At 37.8% G+C, this 23092-nt stretch overlaps 1 protein-coding gene across 2 annotated transcripts in view; it reads left to right on the plus strand.

Moving 5' to 3' along the window:
* Positions 1-5258: 5258 nt before the first annotated feature.
* LOC18435010 (NAD(P)-binding Rossmann-fold superfamily protein) overlaps positions 5259-23092 on the plus strand; it is a 28456-nt gene continuing 10622 nt past the window's right edge. For both annotated transcript variants that reach the window (XM_088869732.1, XM_006845067.4), the window contains exons 1-3: positions 5259-5586; positions 7646-7788; positions 22053-22106. In XM_088869732.1, coding sequence (XP_088725858.1) covers positions 5292-5586; positions 7646-7788; positions 22053-22106 — 492 coding nt within the window. In that variant the 5' untranslated portion in view covers positions 5259-5291. The remainder of the gene's footprint in view (positions 5587-7645; positions 7789-22052; positions 22107-23092) is intronic.

Below are 23092 nucleotides of genomic sequence, written 5' to 3' on the forward strand. Positions count from 1 at the left end.
TGTGGCACTAATAAGGAATAAAATGAAAGGGAGTAGACTTAGGTGGGCTGGACATGTGTGGCACAATCCTAGTACAACACCTATTATGAGATATGAGTTAGTTCAAGTGGAATGATAGAAAAAAGCAAGGGGTAGGCCCAAAAGGATATGGTTGGAAGTAGTGAGAAAAGATATGGGGACTTGTGGCCTCACTGAAGGTATGACCCTTAATAGAGGAGAATGATAAACCAGGATTCATATAGCCGACCCCAACTAGTTAGGAAAAGGCTTCAACGATGATGATGATAACTAAACTAGTCTAAGTTGATTGTGGCTCACTAGGCTTTGTGTGGTCCTTAGGATCCAGAATCGGAATTTTTAGGAATTTCTTTAACGAAAGGTGTCTACAGGAAGACTTGGCTATCTCTTTTGTATGTCAATTCTTATACTAGCTTTCTTGTCTTGACCAATCCTAAGTTAGAAGTGAGGATGATGCAGTGTAGGGTACTAACATATGCACAAATGTAAGCTAGTGATAGACCTTTAGTGCAAGAGCTTAGGGAAGTGGTGCAGGTGGATGGTTAGGTTGGTGGGACTTGGTGAACCACCTGAACCAGCAAGCTAAGGCTTGGATTGTCGAATCATACGTAGCATAGCCTAGCAGGACATAGACATGAGCTGTGTGCAAGAGGCGTGGTTGACCATACACCTATGTTGCAAAGTGTGTTGAGTAATATTGGTCAAGTGTGGGATTTAAATTTAAACAGTGTTACTACCCCAAACATGGACTTGTGTAACAACCTCAGGCATGTATGAAGGTGATTGTTTAAGGGGTCAACATGTATAACTATTTTGTAACAACCATGAGAGGTTTTTTGTTTTTTTGGCATGTATGGGAAGTAATGACTTGCTAAGTAGGTTGCTAAACTAGCACCCCCTATTAATGAGCCATGTTGGGTAGGTTATTAATGATGGGGCATGGTACTACCATACCAAGAGGTTGGCAGTAGTGTTTTACATGCCTTGTGGGCGTATGCTTAAAGCTATGTAAACCCCTAGTTGGAACCCTTGAGGGGCATCTATAGTTGTACAAGAGCAAGTGTATAGAGCTAGTAAAGGTCGATCGAGGCCCTTGTCTATGCTTTGTATGTGTCTTGTGTGCTTGTTTCACTTCATAGTCTAGATTCAATTTTGGCTTAGGATTCATTATAGTGGAAATTAGCCCCATGGTAGTCATACTACATGTAGTGTAAATCGCTTGGTGTCTTTATAGTACATGTACATAATTACTCATTTCTTGTTATTAATGTCAGATGGTGGAAACCATTTATTTGCCATTTTCTCAATCAGAATTCTTGGAGTCTACATATACTAATTTATCATACGATGAAAAATCACCCAAAAAAAAATACAAAAGTGGGGATACATTTATGAATTACCTAAACAAAACTCATTTTTCTTCAATTTCATATCCGAACGAGGGAAAATACTATGTGGGTAGTGAGTTTAATCCATAGAGGAAATACTTAAGTCATTTAATCCATGGAATGTATGGATATGGAAAAAAAAAAGATGTCAAGTTTATTTTTATGATTTTCACCTGTTTATTGATAAATTCCATCCACACCATTTTTGGAGGGTTAAAGTTTCATAATTAGGGGTGGCAACATAGTTTTAGGTCATTGCAAGAGTTTCCATCATCTAAACTGCATCTTCTGACAGAACTTGGAAGTGTCTTACTTTCATTATTTAAGGTGAGCGCGTTAGTAAACCACACCCAAAGACAGAAAAACCGGAAGCACCACTGACATAAGCATGGCAAAACACTCGGCTCATAATTTATACCTACCAATAATAAAAAAGGGAGGGAGGGGGGGGGAGGGGAGGGATGATCTCTCTGGCTTATCTATTATTGGGATAGACCCTGATAACGAGATTGAGATGGAGGGTGCAACTATTAATCATTTTAAAAAGGCCTTAAGCATTGAGATGGAGGGTGCAACTATTAATCATTTTAAAAAGGCCTTTGCTTAAGAGGTTAAACTCACTCCTTCTCTAAGTAGAGTCCCCTTCAAAGTCTTGTCGGTGGAAATGAAGAATTTGTTGGAAAGAGAGGTGTCTTGTGAGGAGTTGCATAAGCCAGTCTTTGCATTGCCAAGGGATAAAGCACCAGGACTTGATGGTTTCCCTCTAAGTTTTTTTCAGAGGTATTGGCAGCTGATGAAGGGTGAATTGTTGGAGCTTGTAAGGAGTTTTATTATGAGGGGCATATCTTTAGAGGGGTAAGCTCAACTTTTCTGGCTTTGATCCCTAAGAAGTCTATAATCTCTGACCTTTCTGATGTTGGACCGATTAGCTTGCTGACTAGCCTCTATAAAATTATTGTTAAAGTACTAGCAGAAAAGATTGAAGGAGGTCCTAACTTTTCTCATTTTTAGTACTCAATCAGCATTTATCCAAGATCGTCAAATCACAGATAGTGTGGTTGTTGCCCAAGAATGTGTCCATTCTAGGGTTCTGAGCAAGAGACGGGGAATTCTGCTAAAGTTGGATATGAAGAAAGCGTATGATTGGGTTGAATGGGGAATCCTTCTGAAAATATTGAAAGCTATGGGGTTTGGCGAAAAGTGGAGAAGTTGAATGTTTGGGTGCCTCTCTTCTGCGCACTTCTCTGTGCTTTTTAAAGGGAGTGCCATTGGATTCTTCAGTGCTTCTAGAGGATTACGCCAAGGTGATCCCCTTTCACCTTTCTTATTCATGATTTATGCTGAATGTTTCAGTTTGATGCTTAATAGAGTGGATGGGTTGGGTTATTTTGCAGGTTTTAAGATTTCTAATTCTGACTTGGTTATTTCTCATCTACAATATGCTAATGACACCCTAATTTTTTGTGATGCTGAGCCATGCCAAGTGTATACTCTTACCAGATTCTTGGAGATTTGTGAAGTTACGCTTGGCTTAAAAGTTAATTTTCACAAATCTTCCATGGTTGGAATAAACTATGATGAGGACCTGATGGTGGATTTGGCTAATATTTTGGGTTGCAAGGTGGTTTCGTTCCCTATCTCATATCTTGGTCTTCCTATCTCAGACTCTAGACTTTCCATTGCGGTATGGGATATGATACTTGAAAGAATCCAATTCAAATTGGACCTTTGAAAGCACAAGTGTCTTTCTCTGGGTGTGAGGGTGACTCTGTTGAAGTCTTGTTTGTCTAATCTTCCGGTGTACCAGATGTCTTTGATTAACATGCCTGCATCGGTAGCGAAGAAAATTAAAAAAATGATGCGGGATTTTTTGTGGGGCTCCAGTACAGAAGAGATGAAATTTCATTTACTTAGGTGGGATAGAGTTTACACTCCTAAACGAGAAGGTGGTATGGGTATAAGGAATGTTAGAATGGTTAATCAAGCGTTGTTGTGTAAATGGTGGTGGTGCAACTTTCATTTGAAGGAACAACTTTGGTTCAAAGTTCTTTTGGCAAAGTATGGGATGGATAGATTCGAGGTTTGGCTTGGGGGTGGAAGAGGCAGCACTGTTTTGCATATGTGGAGGGCTATTCACTCCTGCAATCCTATGATTTTGGGCTATTTCAGATGGAATATAAGTTGTGGTGAGCAGGTGTCTTTTTGGCGTCATAAATGGATTGGAGAGTACCCTTTGAAATCGATTTTTCCTGATTTATTTGAGATTACTACACGACCTTATTTGACGGTTTGTGAGGCTGTGTAGAGAAGGGATAATCAATTGTCTTAGGATATTTGTTTGCCTTACAATGGCCTGAATAATGTATTACTCTGGCAATGGTGCTCATTGATGGAGTTACTTGACTTGATCTACATCTCGTCTAACACTGTGGATGATTGGATTTGGGAGATTGAAATTGATGGGGTGTTCACTGTTAAGTCCTGTTATAATCTCTTCTTTCATGACCGTTGGAGATGGTCTAGCCCTCATATTGCCAAGGTGTGGAAGTGGCCCATTCCCCACAAGGTTCAGATCTTTGTTTGGTTGGCGGCCCTGAACAAGGTTTTGACCATTGATAATTTGATCAAAAGGGGAAAAGTTCTGTCGAATGTCTATCTCATGTGTAAAGCTGATGGGGAATCAGGAGCATACATTTTCATTCACTGTCCTTATTCTGCACATATCTGGTGGTGGCTCTTTGGTGTTCTTGGTATTAATATCATGCTGCCTCATTCTGTGGAAGGGCTTGTCTCTCAGTTTGATATTACTCATTTACCTAAAATTGGGAATGTTATTTGGAAAATCTCAAAATGTGTCATTCCGTGGGAGGTTTGGAAAGAAAGGAACAGGAGAACCTTTGAGGGGACCTCTTTGCCACTGGAGAGGCTAATCCATGTCATCAAGCTTTCTATTTGGTCATGGTTGTCTGTGACGAAAGAAGGATGGGTATTTCCAAGGTTGATGTCATGACCAACCTTAGTAATCTATTCCTTCTTGGTCGTGTCAGTTGTAGACCGAGATGTGTGTTGTTGGGGCCGCCAGCTGGGAGTTATAAGCTGAATTTGATGGTAGTTCTCTTGGTAATCCTGGTTTATCTGGGATTGGTGGGGTACTACGTGACAGTTTGGATAACATCATCTTCTCTTATGTTGGCCTTATAAGTATTAAGATGGCCAACTTTGTTGAACTGAGTGCTTTATTGAGAGGGGTGACAATCTTCATTGATAGAAATATCGGTAATAGTGTTTCGATTGAAGGGGATCCCCTCGGAGCTACGCCATTTATGGTTACAAGTGATGGATTTAGTGGATTCTTTAATAGTTTCCTTCTCCCATGTTTACTGTGAAGCGAACTTTGTGGTAGATGCTTTGGCTAAGGGTGGTGCTATCTTGCATTCTCTTGTTATTTATGATGATGTAATCTCCTTTCCTTAACCATTAATAATATTCGATAACATTTATCAAAAAACAAAAAAAATTGATAAAAAGGGTGAGGTGAACAATCTCTAAAAAAGAATAAAAAAATAGTCCCACACCATACAATCCCTAAACTTTTCCTTGTAAAAAAGGAAAAGAAATTAAACTAACACCAACTTCCATGAAAAAAACACTAAATTTCACTACAAGTCCACTCATGCAAAACATTGTGGGTGAACAACCCAAGCAAGCTTCACCCCCACCCTCCCCCTCCCCCTCCCCCTCCCCCTCCCGCCTGCTCTTATTATTCCAGAAAAGAAATACACCTCTTCGGTCTTTTCTCTTTTAGTTGGTCAGTAGTTGAATTTTTAATGACTTGGCCCCAATTCTCCTCCTGGGTTTCATCGACCGTTCCGGTGTTTCCAATGCATGGTAGCAGCAACAATAAACAGTTTGAGACCCTTTTCTGTTTCTCTACCTGCGCCACTATTCTTCAACTTTCGACGGCAACTCTGGGAGGTTGTCTTGAGAGCCATGGCGGCCCAATCTCTGCAACAAGTCGTCGCACTCAAGCCTTGCGGTTTCTCTGCCAAACCCACCACTTCAACCCCTCCATCTCTGCTCGCCATTGGAGCTCCTCAGAGCTCCGGCTGCTTGCGAGGCCGAGTCCTAAGAGCTCAGTCTATTCCCGGCCTTGCTGCAAAGCCCTACTCCTCTGTTTCAGGTGCTCTCTCTCGCCCCCCCCTTTCCAGAAACAGATGATTGTCCTCTAGGTTTTGTTGATGGGTCCCCTCTATTTTTGTGTGATTTCACTTTTCTGGTGTTTGCTTGATGATGCCTAAATTTTTTTCCTTTTTTCATTTTTTATTTTTTTCTGACGGTTCATGCAAATGCTTCATATGGGAGTGTTCCATGAAGTCGCTCATTCATTTTATTTTATTTTTTTTATTTTGTTTTGAGATTTTTATGCGTACGAATCCTTGCTTAGTGGTAGTATGGTCCTTGGATCAATTTAATTCTGAAACATGGGGAATCTTGGCCCACTTCATTTTCATTTTTCACACTATTTTCCTATGAGGATTTTGAAGTTAATAATGAGGGCAGCTCGTTCATGATATTAGTTTCAAATCTTCATTCTGTCCTTCTTAATTGTTTGAGCCCCCCCAAATGAAATTCTAGTGCTTTTACATTCTGCATTTGCTCACGGTACATGGCATCCTTGATATTCTGTTCTTTTTTTCTGTGATTATCATAAGAGAATAGAGTTACATCTCGGTTACTTATGCTCATTCTAGTAATTGATAGGCTGGATGTTCTAGTATGACATTGACCAATACCCACAGTGAGATGCTTGCTCTCGATATTTGTATGAAACATGAGATTTCTCGTGGAGGCCAAAGATTAAATATTGTGTCTGGGTTCTTTGGAATTTTTTTTCCCTCGAACAACTTGTTGAATCATTTATAAAGTCCGGTATTTGATCATTTCAAGATCCTAAAGATAGGGATCCAAGGAATTCTATGCTTGCCATGATTTTGTGGTGCTCTCATGACTCGTGAGAAGCATTAAGTAAGGTGACTATCCAACAGAAAAGAGGAATTCTGTCTTGCATTGTGTTCTTTTGTTGCCATTTTTCACTCTGATAAAGCTAATTTTGGAGGTAGGCTTTACCTGCTTTTGTACTGCGTGCTTTTGTTTTTCTAGATCATTAATTTGATGTTCCCTAAAGTAGCTTGCACATGCACTGTTGCACTTGGTCTCTGTATGGTAAGCTTTATCATTTTCTCCCAAAAAATGCCTCTTTTTTTGGTTTGTCTTTGTTTATCCATGTGATGAATATGTTATTCTATAATGAAAATAAGCATTTTGTCATTCATCAACTTCTGATGCTTCCACATCATTTAGTGTTGTGAAATTTTTATGAAAACTCCATATGGTACATTATAGCCCATGAGAAAAAGATAAAATGAATTTGTTATTATGAAAACCTGTATGTCCAGTAATATTATATGAACTCAATGCTCAAACTCTACTTGCACTGCTTCTAAGTTGAGTTTAGATACATGAATTGACCATTAATCAATCAAGAGATATCTAGCTGCATTTGTAATGTTAGATGATAATAAATGGTCAATACTCACCAACTGATTCCTGCTTATTAAGTTACTTTTGAAGGAATCTCCACGGAATTTGGAGGAGATGAAGTGGCTTAAGTATATATCAAGATTTAGGCTTTGATAAGTAGCTAGAATCGTAGACTAGACTTGTAATTCACTACTGAACTCCTATGTAGGCACCACCACTTGTTCAGTCTAAAAATTAGAGACATGCATTTTTTTCTTTAGTTCATTTCTTTGGTTTGGTGGTCATACCATGCATGTATATACGTATACAAATGTTTTAATGCATGTGCATGGTTGTGTCTTGCACATGTGCACAGATCTGCCTTATGTGTGCGTGCATGGGGGCGTGCATACGATATGCACGAGTATGTGCATGCTTGATATGTGTTCCTGGAGCTTGTGTTCATGCAGGTGCAGTCATTCTTCTGTGGGTTGTCTACCTAAACCAAACTACTTTAGGGTTTAATTTGCTTTATGATTTGTTGCATATGTAATTTTTAGTAAGTTACCGATTTGCTCTGCATCTTAGGGATGACTTTTGTGGCCCTATAACACGTGTTTGTTGGCTTCAAATCATTAACTATAACTTCTATTTGGATATGATATCCACCTTTTGTGTTGTAAATGAGTGGATTCTAATGATGACAGCAATTCCTGCAGGTATAAGAGCTCAGGTCACAACTGCCGAGCAAGCGGCAGTTGAAGTACCTCAAAGTGTTGAAGCGCCTGTTGCTGTTATTACTGGAGCTTCTAGAGGCATTGGAAAAGCTATTGCTTTGGCCCTTGGCAAAGCTGGCTGTAAGGTGGGTTGCCTCTTTCATCATTTAAATTATTTTGCTATGCATTCTACAGTTGTAAAGAGGGTGCATTTGATATAGTTATCAAGTATATGATCTTTGTAATTATAACTCTGAAAGACTTTTCTTTTCATTATATGAGGTGGGTAATACTGGCCTGGTGACAGTGTCATTATGACTGAATTGATCAAATAGAAGAGCATTATGCCATAACAGCTAAGTAGATGTTTACACCAATGGATTCATCAAAAAAAAAAGGAAAAAAGGAAAAAAACAATTACAATTAGATGAGGAACTCATTAAAGGAAAAAGACTCCCTAGTTTTATTTGAGGACCGGAATTCTTGTACATCAATGTCCTAGTTTTATTAGTTGAATGTCTGTCATCCACATTACTCTGCCAATATCAGCTATCATGTCTTGATGGCTGTAGTAGAGTTTAAGATTATCCGAAATGTTCTTGACTGAGAGAAGACCAAATACATTGAAAATCAGAATAACCAACAGCCTGTTGAGGCTTTGAAAAAGTGCCCATCATTTAGCATACTGCATGAACAACATATGACTAGTGATAATGACCTGCAGTATTGTGTACCTTCTGAACTGTGTGAAACATGAGCAGAGTAGTTTGTGTTTTGCTCAAATGATGCGACATCTAGCTGCTTTCAGGAAGTGTGTTGTATAGAAATCTAGCATCCTTATGTGTAGATATGTCTCATTTAGAGGTTAGAATGTTATATCTGTTGTAAACTAGGAAAGGAGAAGTCAAAGACAGCCAAGATCCTTCACTAGAAAAGGACTGAAGACAACTTACTGCTTGTCTTCTAATGAAATAGCTTGAATGTCATCTTGACAAACCAATGTACCGTCAACATGCATTGGTGACTACTATGTTATAATGAAGAGACAAATCAAGAGTTATACCAACACAGCTCTTCCCAAGATATACCCTGGTCGTGACTTGTTTAACTTTTTATTTTTTTTGAAATGCATGGTGTTCTTTAAGACTGTGAATCATGGAAGTAGCTAATACTACATTCCTAGTTGGGACCAGGATACGTTAGTCCATGAACATCCCTCAATCAAAGCAATCTTCATGCCGATATGATGTAATGACCAGCTCCAAATGGCAGCACATACAATAATGGTGTTCCTACTGTTATTTTTTAAATGCAAGTTTTCCAATATAACCTGTACTTGCTCCTCAAAAAAAAAAAAGGAAAAAAAAAGAAAAGAAACCCATACTCCTGTAAGTAGGCCTTGGCAACAATATGGCTTGTAGCTATCTACCATTTGATCAACTTGGATTTTTAATTGTACAATCTCTAGTACCATCTTGTGCATTTCATTTGATATACGAGCAATAGATAATCCTTTTTCAATTCATCGTCATCCAGGCCTTGTCCCAATTATTTGGGGTCGACAATCCTTTCTCAATTGTACGATACAAAAGATAAACATCAAGCTTGTTCTTCAATGCTTGTTACATGCAACCTGCCAAACATGCTTTAGTATGGAATGGTGGTTCAATGATTGCTACAGAGAATTGTTTATTGAAAAATAATTTGTCAAATGATACATCGAGTAGTTGGTATACTTTATTTTATTGTGATCGCATGTGTGGCTTATGCTAACTTAGAACAACTGATAATGTATGTGAATTCATTCAAAATGAAGGGATCTCTTGTGGATGTTTACTACTGACGACGAAATCCCTTTATAAGTTGGAAAACCATTTACTAGGCGGCTAGATATTATGCATTATGAAACCGTCAGCTACAAAATTAGCTTCCACCTGAATACCAATGTAATCATGCCTCCACTAGATAGGCCCCCACTCAAATATGTCATAGGTCGCAGAAATATCGAGCTTTAGGGTGACCTCACTCTCCATAATAAATACATAAATAAATGTTAAGCTTTAGGGCAACATTACCATCAATTGTTGCTTATGAGCTCGTGGTTAAGCTCATGGCAACATTGGTCCCCACTAATTGTGACATAATCCTAGTAAGAATAACATAGATCTTTTCTTCTAGATGTTATTTTAGTAAATATTATAAATGCTAATTGGATGAAATATATCAAAGGAACGTGAATCATTTGATATGTGTATGACATAATAAAAGAAGAGTCCACCGATTTGGGCAAGAATACAGAATTGAGATGTTTTGAATTGTGAGCATGACATCCTATTGATCAATTGCCTTTTGACAAAGGGCTTCTGAAGTCTCCATCTAGTCCATTCGAAGTATTTCTTCCTAGTTATGCAAGTCTGGGATTCCATCTTGGGATGAGGTTCTTATTAGCAAATCATTGCTTTATGCTGTACTGGAGTGACATCTTCGACATCAATTCAGGATGTGGCTTTTTTATCATCATCATCATCATCATCAAAGCCTTCTCCCAACTAATTGGGGTCAGCTACACAAATTCTGGTTTGCCACTCTGCTCTATCAAGGGTCTTACCCTCAGTGAGGCCACAAGTAGGGTTGGCAATGGACCCGAACCCGATCAGGTACCCGACGGGTACACTCGACCTGGCTTTAGGTATGGGTCAAAGAATTGGACTCAGAGGGTCGGGTCCAGGTCTAAATCTTGGACTTGAAAACTATTTCGGTTTGGGTCTGGGTCCGATCACGTCGGGTCAGTTCTGGGTCTGGGTCTGGGTCTGCGTCAGGGTCCGGGTCCGAGTCTGGGTCCTACATATATTTTCGAGTTCCAATGTATGAAACATATTTGAAAATATTTGTAAAAATATATATTTTATTTTTTGGGTCGGGTTCGGGTCCGAGTCCTACATTATATTTTCGGTTCCAGGTGCAGGTCCGATAACTTTGGACTTGGTCATGACCAGGTCCGGGTCCGATCCAACCCGACCCAACCTGTTTCCACCCCTAGCTACAAATCCCTATCTTTTCTCATTATTTTCAATCATGTCCTTTTGGGCTTACCCCTTATTCTTTTTGAGTCTGCTACTTGAACTAACTTGCACCTTGAACAAGTATTGTATTGGGTATGCACTGCACATGGTGCAAAGCTGGTCTCACAATTGTCCTATAGAACTTCCTCTTCGGCTTCATTTGTATATGCGGTGATCACATAAACGATTGCACATCTCCACTTCGTCTTCCCAGCTCTAATTCTATGTACGACATCTTCCTCAATATCTCCATTTTCTTGGATTATCAACCCAAAATATCAAAAGTATATTGTTTTTTGTATTTCTTGGTCTTCAATCTTAACTACTTTGTCTCTACTCCTATTATTATTAAACTTACATTCTATATACTCTATCTTATTCTAGAGCATCTCTCCAAAGTTCTAACTTTGTGTTTACACAGTTTCGGGTTTCATCGATCAAAACTATGTCATCCGTGAACAACATACACCACAATACCTTATCTTTTAGGTGTCCATAACTAAGACAACGAGGTATGGGCCCAATGTTGACCACTGATGTAGACCTATTATCACTGAAAACTCATTTGTCTCTCCACTAGTTGTTTGCACACTAGTTAGCGCCCTCTCTTACATAACTCGCACTAAGTTGATGTAGTGTCAAGAGACTCCTTTCTTTTCCAAAATCCACCAAATCAAATCTCAAGGTACTCTATCATAAGCTTTCTCCTAATCAATAAAGACCATGTAGATGTTTTTTTTCTTTGCCCTAAACTTCTCAATCAGTTGCCTAAGTAGGAAAATAACCTCAGTTGACCTTCTTAGCATAAAACAAATTTGTTTTTTGATACACTCGCTTCATGCCGTAGTCATTGCTCAATCACTTTCTCCCACCGCTTCATAGTGTGGCTCATAAATTTGATCCCTCAATAGTTCATACAATTATGTATGTTTTCTTTGTTTTTGTAAATAGGTACCGCAATACTTTTCCTCTATTCATCTAGCATTTTCTTTGTTCTCAATACCTTGTTGAATAGCTTAGTGAGTCAGTCAATGCCAATCTTCCCCATGCACTTCCAAACCTCTATCGAGATACCTTCTAGTCCTAAAGCCTTTCCTATTTTCATACTCTTCAAAGCTTCTTTGACTTCCAATATTCTAATCCTATGAATATATCTCTAACGTAGATTTAGGATTCATGGAATGTTTTGGCAAAGTTTTACGTTGGCTGCCTACTTAACCCAACCCACCTCCTTTACTAAGGCTTGGGATAGGTTAAGGGAAAGTTTAAGGTTTTGACCCTTCTAGACTAGGGATGTGGCTCTTTATTGGCAGTAATTTTTTATGTTTGTTTGTGGATCGATAGGTATTGGCAAGTATCTCATTTTTGTATTCCATTGCTCATGCAGTATATAATCTGCTAGTTTGTCTCTTTCCCTGGAGACCTCATCTCACAACTGTAAAGGTTTGGTTGTGTCTCTTAGGATTGGTGCTCTCCTATTAAATCTGCATCTTCACCTATCTTGAGAGTCAAGCTGCCTATTCTGTTAGTTTTTATTGTGAGTTTGTGATGCAAATCGCATACAAGATATTTATTTTTATTTTTTTATTTATTGTTGGGACTGAATTTAGGGATATTCATATAGGGGTTAAAAATGGATTTTTATTTTATTTAGGATTGGCTTGGATGGATTTCCTAGTTTGTAGGATTCCATGACCCTATTTTGGTAGGATTGTTACATAACTAGAAAGAGAATGATGAGAGAGGGCTGATTACGTGAGCGATAGACAAATTTCCTAGTAAAGAGGATCTATGAGAGAAAATAGGAAAATTTAGAAAGGGGTTGATTTGCTTGATCTAGAGAGATTTATGTGGGATAAGGGCTTTCTAAATCATGAGGGTAGCTTTATGAAAGAAGAGTGGATGGTTACATGAGGTAGATAGGAGGCCTAAAGCTTAGGAGATAAGAAAAAGGAGAAATAATAGATGGAGATATGGGTATGTGGTGGTTAACGTGAGAGAGAGAGAGAGAGAGAGATTTTGACATGGGGGAGAGAGAGAGAATCATTGGCCTTTTTATTTTAGTTTTTTTATGTTTGGCTTGTATAAAAGCTTTATTTGTAGAGAGAGGGACGGGAATATTTTTGTAGAGAATTTTTATGAATGAAGAAAAGAAAGTTCTTCCTATGGCTTGATTTACATCCACCTCACTTTCTCTGTTATTGTTGAATTTTTGCTTGTTTAAGATCAAAAGAAGGCTGTATTTAATTTCTTGGACTTCTATTTGTTGGTGATGTGGCTTTTCAAGGCCTTAAAGCCAAGAGTCTTACGCTCAGTGGGAGTTAGAGAGATTGAATAGGTGCTTGACGTACTAGGGCCCATATTCATATACCCTAAGTATTTAACGCATTGAAGTATGCGTTTTGGGAGTGTGAACTCTCAGGGAGGTGTGAGGGTGACCTCCCAGTCAGGACTATATTGATTAGAATGCCTCATACTTGATATGATTAGCCAGGGCTTGGAGCATCCAATCGAGAATGATATAACCCTAGTATTTAAAAGAGTATTCACCCTGTATGGAATGGTGGGCTCATAGAACTAGTGCACATGTGCTTTGAGAGAACCCTTGTATTTGAGTAGGAACATGTCCCACACGCCGGTGACGGGAAGCTATGGCTCAGCGACTTTAATGTGACCAATTATGTGTCTCTAGCATAGACTGTGGAGCATAGGTCCGTTGGGTCGGCTTGAGACATCAGTGGAACGTCATTCGGGTTAGCCTAATGGAAGACTTCGACTAGTGTTATAAGTCTAGAAATCTCATTTACTTTTGGCTCAAATTAATCTAATTGATGAGAAAATATTTTATATTGATGAGAAAATGTGTAATAATGTTAAAAAATCATTTGGAGAATTTTTGGGATTTTTTGAAATATTTTCAAATTTTTTGAATCAAAAATGTGATTTTCAATTTTGTTTGACGTAAATACCAAACAAGGACATCCTATGGGGATGCCACATGGATCCCAAGTGGCCATAGGGATGCCACGTCGCACCCCCACCTACCCACTCGTGGATGACATCATGCTGACATCATATCCATGTGGGGACTTATTTCTCATTAGTTCTTTTGTTAGTATTATGTTATAACATGTTATCTTGTTATTTAAAGTGTTATATATTGTTATGACTTAAGTTTGATTTAAGTTACATGTTTTTTTTTGGCAGACGTGCCATTTTTAGATTGTGTGAAGTCATGAGGTATTGAGAATTAATTTGATTTATATTATTATCCACATGATTTTGTGGCATGTGGATATATCTTATGTGGCACCACCTTATGGGCTTGACCCATGTAAAACTTTAATGTTGTTGAAATCCTATTGGTGATGTCATTAGATATTTTATTCACATATGTGGATGTCCCATATGACTTTTATGTCTATGTCCTTGTCTTTTATTGACTCTCACAAATTATTTAAAAACCATGAGCATAAGTGTAAACATGAATTCGGACTTAATGGGAAATAAACATGGAGCTAAGGGCTTCAAGGTAAAATGATTATAAACCTAGGTTTTATGGAGTGAAGGGTGTCAAAAGCTCATCCATTGATCTTGGTGATAAAATATGGATGAGTAGTTTGGATAAAAACCCCTCATGTGCCATTGATCTAAGGCATCAAGGATCAAGATCAAATCCATCTTCAAGTATAAAAGTAACTTATAAGATCAATTATAACCCTAATTTGAGTATTCACTTCAAAGAGAGAGAGAGAAAGCCCCTTGACAAAAACGTGGCCACCCATGAGACTATCTTATTCCTTGAGTTTCCATTTGAAACCCTTCCATGGAGTTGTCCCTCATATGTGTGATCAAGTCCATATTATTGTTTTACTAAAGTATTGACTTTTCTTCTTATAGTTCAATTCCTACCTCATTTCCATTGTCAAAGCTTGCTGTAATTTTTAATTTACAGTAGCTGTCTTCATCTTTTGGTCATGAAAACTTGATATTTGTAGAGTTTCAAAGTAGTGTAGTCCATACACATGGTATGTGTAGACTAGCTTGCTTATTCCATAATCTTGAGTAGTTTCACCTTGATTTCTTGATCTTATTTTTCTGGAATTTTTACTGAGAATATACAACTGATGAGAGGTTTATTTCATTATATTTGAGCATATGAAATAGTCCCTTGAGTTCCTTTTTGAATGTTGAAAAGTTCGTGTGGCCCCTTATAGACCTCATGGTGTAGTTTTACTATAACTCCCTTATTTTGTGTCGTATTTCGCTCAAACTTTGAAAGGCTATTTCGATACATGTTTCTTATGATTTGATCCCCGTTAAATGAAATAAAAGTGATCATTTGCTTCCTATTGGATTGATCTCTTTGAGTTATTATTATCACCCGTGCCTAAGACAATGGGACAAAATTAAGTCTTCAAAAGGCCATTTCGTAGCCTGGGCACAAGGGGTTCGAACCATGGCTTCCCCCACGTATGTTTGCATATTAATTTGATGTATTTCCAGTTATTAAGTGATTCATGATTGGTTAAATTGAGTATGTTATGTGAATATTGAGATTGTTCTTTAATCTTGCGGTATGAGCTTTAATACTATACTTTATTGTTTATGTGAATTGAAATCTCATTGGGTTATTATGATCAAGTGTATGATGTGTATGTGACATTGTGATATATGATGAGGATGAAGATTGAAGATGAAATTATCATATAATTTTGATATAATGAGGAATTGCAAGTACATGTCATGTAATATTTTGTAGAAATGTACATTGTGAGTATTTGAATATTGTATTTAGTATAATTGTATTTTTGAGTAAGGGATTTGTAAGGGACCTATTAGGGTTGAATATTTATTATGTAAATGTGTATAAACTATGTTTATAGGTTGGAATATATGTATTATGGTTTTGTATTAAGATATTCATGCATATAAACCTTGAGTTGTAATATAATGAATTTTTTTTTAAAGATTGCATTTCTAGCCCATTGGTCTTATACCACCAACACTTTTGCATCATTTGGTATCAGAGCATGGTTAGAAAAGGGTTAGTAACTACGATGAATGGTCTTGGAGATCGCAACCGTAGGAATGCTGAGCATGACCAAATATACAAGAAGATGGACAACTTGATGGAGATGGTTGAAAAGTTGATATCACACATCGAACAAGATGAGATCTACGGTGTTAGATCCATATTGTGCGAGTTCTAGTGGAGATCAACGTAAATCAGCGTACGAGTCTGAGTGGGAACGACCTGATGTTATGTTTGATCGTACTTATGGGTTCAATGCACGACAACGTCGACGGGAGCATGAATGCATAAAAACGTTGGGCGACCAACAATCCTTTCTTTTGATCAAAATTCAACAATAATGGAGAAAGTGAGGTGGCTGTAAATTAAGCCATAGGAAGAAGAACTCTCTTTTCTTCATTCATAAAAATTCTGTACAAAAATATCTCTGTCCCTCTCTACACATAAACCTTCCTCTTTTATACAAGCCAAACAAAAAAAACTAAAATTAAAATCCAATGATTCTCTCTCTCTTTCCCCCACGTCAAAATCTCTCTCTCTCTCTCTCTCTCTATCACGTTAACCACCACATACCCATATCTCCACCTATTATTTCTCCTTTTTCTTATCTCCTAAGCTTTAGGCCTCCTATCTACCTCACGAAACCATCCACTCTTCCTTCATTTTATAAAACCCTGATGATTTAGAAAGCCCTTATCCCACGTAAATCTCTCTAGATCAAGCACATTAACCCATTTCTAAACTTTCCTATTTTTTCTCATAAATCCTCTTTACTAGGAAATTTCTCTACCACTCACGTAATCGGTCCTCTCCCATCACTCTTTCTAATTATATTACAATCATACCAAAATAGGATAATGGAATCCTACAAACTAGGAAATCCATCCAAGCTCATCTTAAATAAAATAAAAATCCCTTTTTAACCCCTATGTGAATGTCCCTAAAATTCAGTCCCAACAGTGAATAAAAAATAAAAATGAAAAAATAAATATCTTGGATGCAATTTGCATCCGTTTGACTATTTCATAGCAAGTGCCACGCACAATTAGATTTTATGGCTTCTGGTTCTATTGCCAAATTTGAAACTCAATATTTCTCCTTGTTTCTTCTTTTAGACAGTACAAATGTGTATTAGTTTGCTTGATTTAGGTCTTCAATGAGCTAATGAGGCACATTGAGGTTACTTCCGTTTGTCATGGCAAAGCTTTTCACCTGCATTATTTTCCCTTTTGCTACTTGAGCTTTTGATTGTTGATTTGTTGATAAAAGCAATGACTTGAAATTACGATCGCCTCCTTGGCAAACTCGAGCCTCTTAATTTCACAACATGAATTAGTGGGAGCGGTGCAGACCTAGTGGCTTGAGCTAGGGTTTAGCGAAGAAGAAGATAGGGAAGATCCAAAAATAGAGTGATTAAAACATTAGAGATAAAAGAAGGAGCACTTGCTGCTCTAGGGTTTTAAATAAAAGACCACAACAAGATCATCCGTTATACTCGAGTACATTCCTTATAGAAGACAACCCTAAACAAGGCTTAATCCTGGCCATCCATCTAATCTAATCATGGTCATTTATCATAGAAGATTTGTAAGTGAATAAAAAGGCATAAAAGACTCTAGAAACTATTGCTCATGCCCTTACCTGAATAAAAAGACTAAAAAATAAATAAAAGGTATAAAAGGATAGAGTCAGTGACTAATTTGCCCTTTTGTGGGTCCTTATCTAATCTTTAAGCTTATCTATCTTGTCTAATAGTTGAGAGCACTATTTTGGGCTGCATTAGTCCCCCCTTCCTCAAAAGAATTCTCCCTCGAATTGGGCGGCTCGTTTTCTGAGGTATCAACACGATAAGGAATGAGATGCTTGACATTAAAAACATTAGAAGTTGGGAAGCTTCAATTTGTAAGCTTCAATCTTTTGCACCACGTCACATGGTCCAATCCTATGCTGGCTAAACTTTGGATATTGTGTCATTGGAAATCTATCATTAGTCAATACTGCACACAAAATATTCAAAATAAGAAAACCTATGCTGGTGATGCTTGTCAGCGGCTGCCTTGTATTTGACATCGTACTCCATGAGTTTGTGAATGCACAATTCCAATGAATTGTATTTTATGGAAAACACAATCACCTGTTTTGGACCAAATAAAACATCAAACACATCGCAACCTCTCAATAAAACATTCGGCACTGCCTGATCATGAAACCCCTTCATGTCAATTTTGGCAAATACAACATGAGAAATTAGTAAGGCAAAGTAAATTTCTCAATAAGAAGCTTCATGCCATGGTGCTCAATTTACTACTTTGCCTCTATCAAGAGTATGCTAATTTGTCTTTATAAAAAAAAAAAGAGTATGCTTATTTGTCCAAATAAGGGAAAGCCCGTTCTAGTGTACCCATAGTTAAGGGAACCTTGTGGGCAGGGTGACAATCCCGCTCTGGAGCCTCGATCCCATGATTCCTACAAGGGATCTTGTAGGGACCCTGTTTTTTCGATTTTGGGATCTCGCTCCCAAAAAAAAGGGACCACGTTCCATCCATCGGTGGAATCCAATTCTATTTCGAAATAGATCACCGGTTCCATCAACCATGGTCCAAGGTTTTGGTGCTTTAAAATCTTGAGTTTTCATTAATGGATGATACCAAGTTAGAGATTGCCATTGTCCGAAGTTCCCCTTATTTTGGAATCATAAATTCCATGATGTAAAAATCCAGTCCTTATTTCGCATAGCATGAAGTTCTATTATTTTAGATTCTTAATTTGAACTAGGCATAGTCTAGGGTGACCCAATGTTTTATTACGTCCTAATGTGTAAGCCATCCCTCTTAGTTGTGAGAATATACATTTCATTTAAAATTTTGTATTTATGATTACCTATTGTTTTAGAGTCTTAAATCTGATTACAATTGTGAGGAGATGAGAATATATGCTTTTATTTCAAGCTTTAAAAAACCTTTTTTACATCAGAGAGAGAGAGAGAGAGAGTAGTCCATCTTGTCCTCTTGCCCCTTCGGAGAGCTAGCCTTTGAGAGCAATGGAAGCAAAGGAGACTACATTCGAAGAAGATGACTCTGGAGTGGTAGGATTCTGGATTGCCAGGGACTTAGAGAGAATGGTGCTTGTTAAGCTTGTGTCATGGCCTGACGATGTAGTGGTTTTTAGAAAGACCAACTTATAGAGCTACATAATTAATCTGTTGTTATTCACACAAAAATAAATCAATGTATTGTTAAGGGCAGGGGACACTTGATAAGAGATGCCTGGTAAATGGCACTTACTGACCTCATGGCCAGTAAGCCGAGGAACTAGATTCCTATACTTTAAGAATTCTGATATTAGAACAGGGGAAACCCCGTTATATGACATACTTAAACCTCGATTCCTTAACTAAGGGAACTCGTACTAGCTCTACTTACGACCTCATTGTTTTGTATAGTGGAGCTTAGATTCCTGCTAGTCAAAACATCAAACCCCATTGACATCGGATCTTGCTCGCATAAACCTAAGGATCTCGCTCCTTGTCTTGTTCATTGTATGGACGCCGTTCCTAACCCCAGGGAGCTTCCACTATATGGCGGTTTGACGAATCCCGAACCGATCCCACTTCCGCGCCCACCTCCAACAACTATGAGTGCACAATACCATTCAAGAGAGAACCCATCCTTTTCACAGATTTCCACTGGTTTTAACCCTTGATGTACAAGGAAATGTATTCCAAGAATGCTATAAGCATACTGATTTGCATGCCAACATAATGGGCAATACTTAACTGGCACCAACAATAGTGCTAGATGCGCATGTCCATCATCAACGAGGAATATGCACTTTTACCCAATTTTGACAAGACCCAATTCAAGAAAAGTAGAGAGGAATGTGTTCCAAATTACTGCATCTCTCATAGAAACTTTGTCCATCACGTTCATGTTTTGTCCACATGAAAAATTGTAACATTTGTAGCACATATGCATAGTATTATTGTCCATGAATATACGTGAGATAGCTTGCTTACAAACTTTAATTGGGTTAAGATGAATGCATTGCAGCCACAACCTCTTTCCATTAAAACTTGGTGAGTTGTTGTTGGGGCCCTCCATTCAAAACAAAGCAATAGTCCAGCGTAATCACCCCCATCTTCACTATCATAAACACTGTCACCACCACTATCTTCCTGTCCAATAGCATGTTCTTCACAAGGTTTCAAAAAACGCTAGGCGGCCCCGAGGCGGCCTGCCTTGCGCCCAGAACCTTGGGCGCCCTGTAGTTTTTTTACTTTGGGTGTTTTCATATATTGAGGGTTTTTTCTTTCTTTTATTTTTGACTTTGAGGGTTAAAAATAAACCCCATAATGTTTTTATACAACCTTGGGGGTCAAAATGACCCCTTTTGCCCTTTTGTGCGGTTTAAAAACACGAAACAAGCCTTACAGCCCTGTGCGTCCGCCCAGGTACATCCGCTCGTGTAGGGCCGCCTGGGTCTAAGCGTGCGGATTTTTGGTCTAGGTTGCCTAGGTTCTAAGTGGACCGTTTTTTAAAACATTGGTTCTTCATTAAAGATAGGATCTTCTTCTTCCTTTTCATCAAAGGTAGGTTCACCAACTTATTCATCATAAATTGATTCTTCCACTAAACTCGAATCCTCATCAAGGTACACATCAAAGATTGGTGGTAAGTCCCCATAATCACTGTAGATCATTTCTGGGTCCTCTTCATCAACTGGCTCATCGTAAATGGGATTACATTTGGGAGAATGCTCACTGAGATCTCAACCTTGAGATAGGTTTCTCATCTCGTACTATCCCTGTCCGTGTGATTAACTACCTCTCTCATTGGAGCTTGATCATGGATGGGATTTATGGATTTCTCATTTGCCTCGATCTCATGCTCCTGAGATGGGGTTTCCATCTCTGCCAAATATAAAGCTAGGGTTTCAACCAATCTCAGATCTGCAATCCCTTCTCGCGAACTAGCATCAAAGTGTCGTATGATTGTCCCTTTTCCTCCTTTTTCTCTACGTGGAGGCATGGTTATTGATCTAGGGTACAAAAGTCAAGGTTACAGTACCATGCTATAGTATTTTGCTATAGTATCATGTTTAGTGATCGTCGGGCTCTGATACTAACCTGGCGCAGACCTAATAGCTTGGTCTAGGGTGAAGCAAAGAAGAAGATAAGGAAAATCCAAAAATAGAGAAAGATTAAAAAATTAGAGATAAAAGAAGGAGCACTTATTGCTCTATGGTTTTGAATGAAATTCCATAACATGATCATCCATTATGCTTAAATACATCCTTTATAGAAGAAAACCCTAAACAAGACTTAATCATGGCCTCCATCTAATCTAGTCATGGCCTTTTATTTAAAAAGTCTTTTAGCAAATAAAAAAACATAAAAGACTCTAGAAATTACTAGTTATGCCCCTAAATGAATAAAAAGACTCGAAAAATAAATAAAAGACATAAAAGGATGGACTCAATGAATAATTTGCTCTTCTGTGGTTCCTCTTGTGAACTTTAGGCTTATCTCTCTTGTCTAGTTATTCAAGCATCAGGATTCTCTAATATCAGCTTGGCGCAGACCTAGTAGCTTGAGCTAGGGTTTAGCAAAGAAGAAGATAGGGAAGATCCAAAATAGAGAAGGATTCAAAAACTAGAGACAAAGGAAGGAGCACTTGCTGCTCTAAGGTTTTGAATAAAAGTCCATAACAAGATCATCCATTATGCTTGAGTACATCCCTTATATAAGACAACCTGAAACAAGACTTAATCTTGGCCATCCATCTAATCTAATCATGGTCATTTATATTAAAAGACTTTAAGTAAATAAAAAGACAAAAGATTCGAGAAATTACTACTTATGTCCCTAGGTGAATAAAAAGTCTCGAAAAATAATTAAAAAACATAAAAAGATAGACTCAATGACTAATTTGCCTTTTGTGGTTCCTCTCTTGTCCAGATACTTGAAAGTAGTATTCTGGGTGCATCAGGGAGTTCAGAGTGATGTATATTCATAGCTGACCTTTTTTGTAGCAGCAGTTTAATTATTAAAAAATTTGATTTTATTATTTGCAGCTGCTTTCTTGTTGAGGTACAAATAATATTTTATCCTTTATTGTTTGTACATATTACTTTGTAACCGCTTTTGGAGGATTATGTTTTAATAAATGTCAATAAATTAGAAAGGGATTCTTTTATTCTACCGAATGAGATTTAAATTCTAATTAAATTCTTTTTAGTTGATTTCTTAAAGAAATAGATTATGCAATTGTCCCACATACTTACACAATCAACATAATATGTGATTTCATTACAGGTTCTTGTCAATTACGCTAGATCCTCTAAGGAAGCTGAAGAAGTGTCTAAAGAGGTTAGTTTCATGATGCACAGACGCATAGACTTGAACACATAAACATGCCACATGCAAACACAGATGCATGTGCACTGCACTAGGCACCTGTGTATGAATATTTGTTGCCCATGATTAATTTCTGACTTTTGTTTATATCTGTTTCCAAATTAGCTTAAGTTCGAAATTAACTGTATTGCATGTTGAGAGGTATTATCATTGACATTCGTGTTGATGTATGTCATGCTGTCATAACATATCACATGCACTAGATGTCAGTGGGCTTGTCTTCTGTCTGAGGCCATAAATGCAAATTATTTATTCTTCCATACTTATTTGCAGCAATAAACTCTGAAGAATGATTCGATCATTATATGGTATGATTACGAGGCTTCTGAAAATGTCCCAATATGTTGTAAGTATATCCATCCGGGATCTGTTTTCTTAGTGGGGAGTCTGGAGCACCAATGCATTGCTTCTTCTCCAAGAAACTTGTATAACATGTATCAGAGAGGGTAGAGCTGAGAAAGATAAAATAGAAAGAAGATGCATTTTGTGCAGTGTACCTATTGTGAGTGTACCTCACTTTCAAAAGAAACCCATGTGGGCAAGTTTGTTTGAGCCACATATAGGCAATTTGTCCCTATATTAACAATGTTTAGGGATCATGTGGCACCCACCACGGACTCCCAATTCCTCAAGTCCATTTCTGCTGCTGCTCGTGCTTCTCTCATGCTCTTTGCAACTATACTGAATTTCCTTGAATGCTAAACATGGATAATTGATTGTTTCTAACCAAAATACTTTTTGATTGGATTTGATTCATTTGGGAATGCTTTAGAGATAATCCATGCTATTAGTTTATATCTCAATGGAATTTGTTTTTACTTTGTGGAGCCAATCTTGTATTCCCGGGACCATTATGTGTTAAATGTAAGGTAAGTTGACTGAGTTCCTTGGTCTTTTGGGATGACAAAGGACAGTAAATAGTCTTATTCTTTATTAAT

This window comes from Amborella trichopoda, chromosome 6 (genome assembly GCF_054954075.1).
Source record: "Amborella trichopoda isolate Santa Cruz 75 chromosome 6, AtrichopodaSantaCruz75HAP2 v2.0, whole genome shotgun sequence".
NCBI lineage: Eukaryota > Viridiplantae > Streptophyta > Magnoliopsida > Amborellales > Amborellaceae > Amborella > Amborella trichopoda.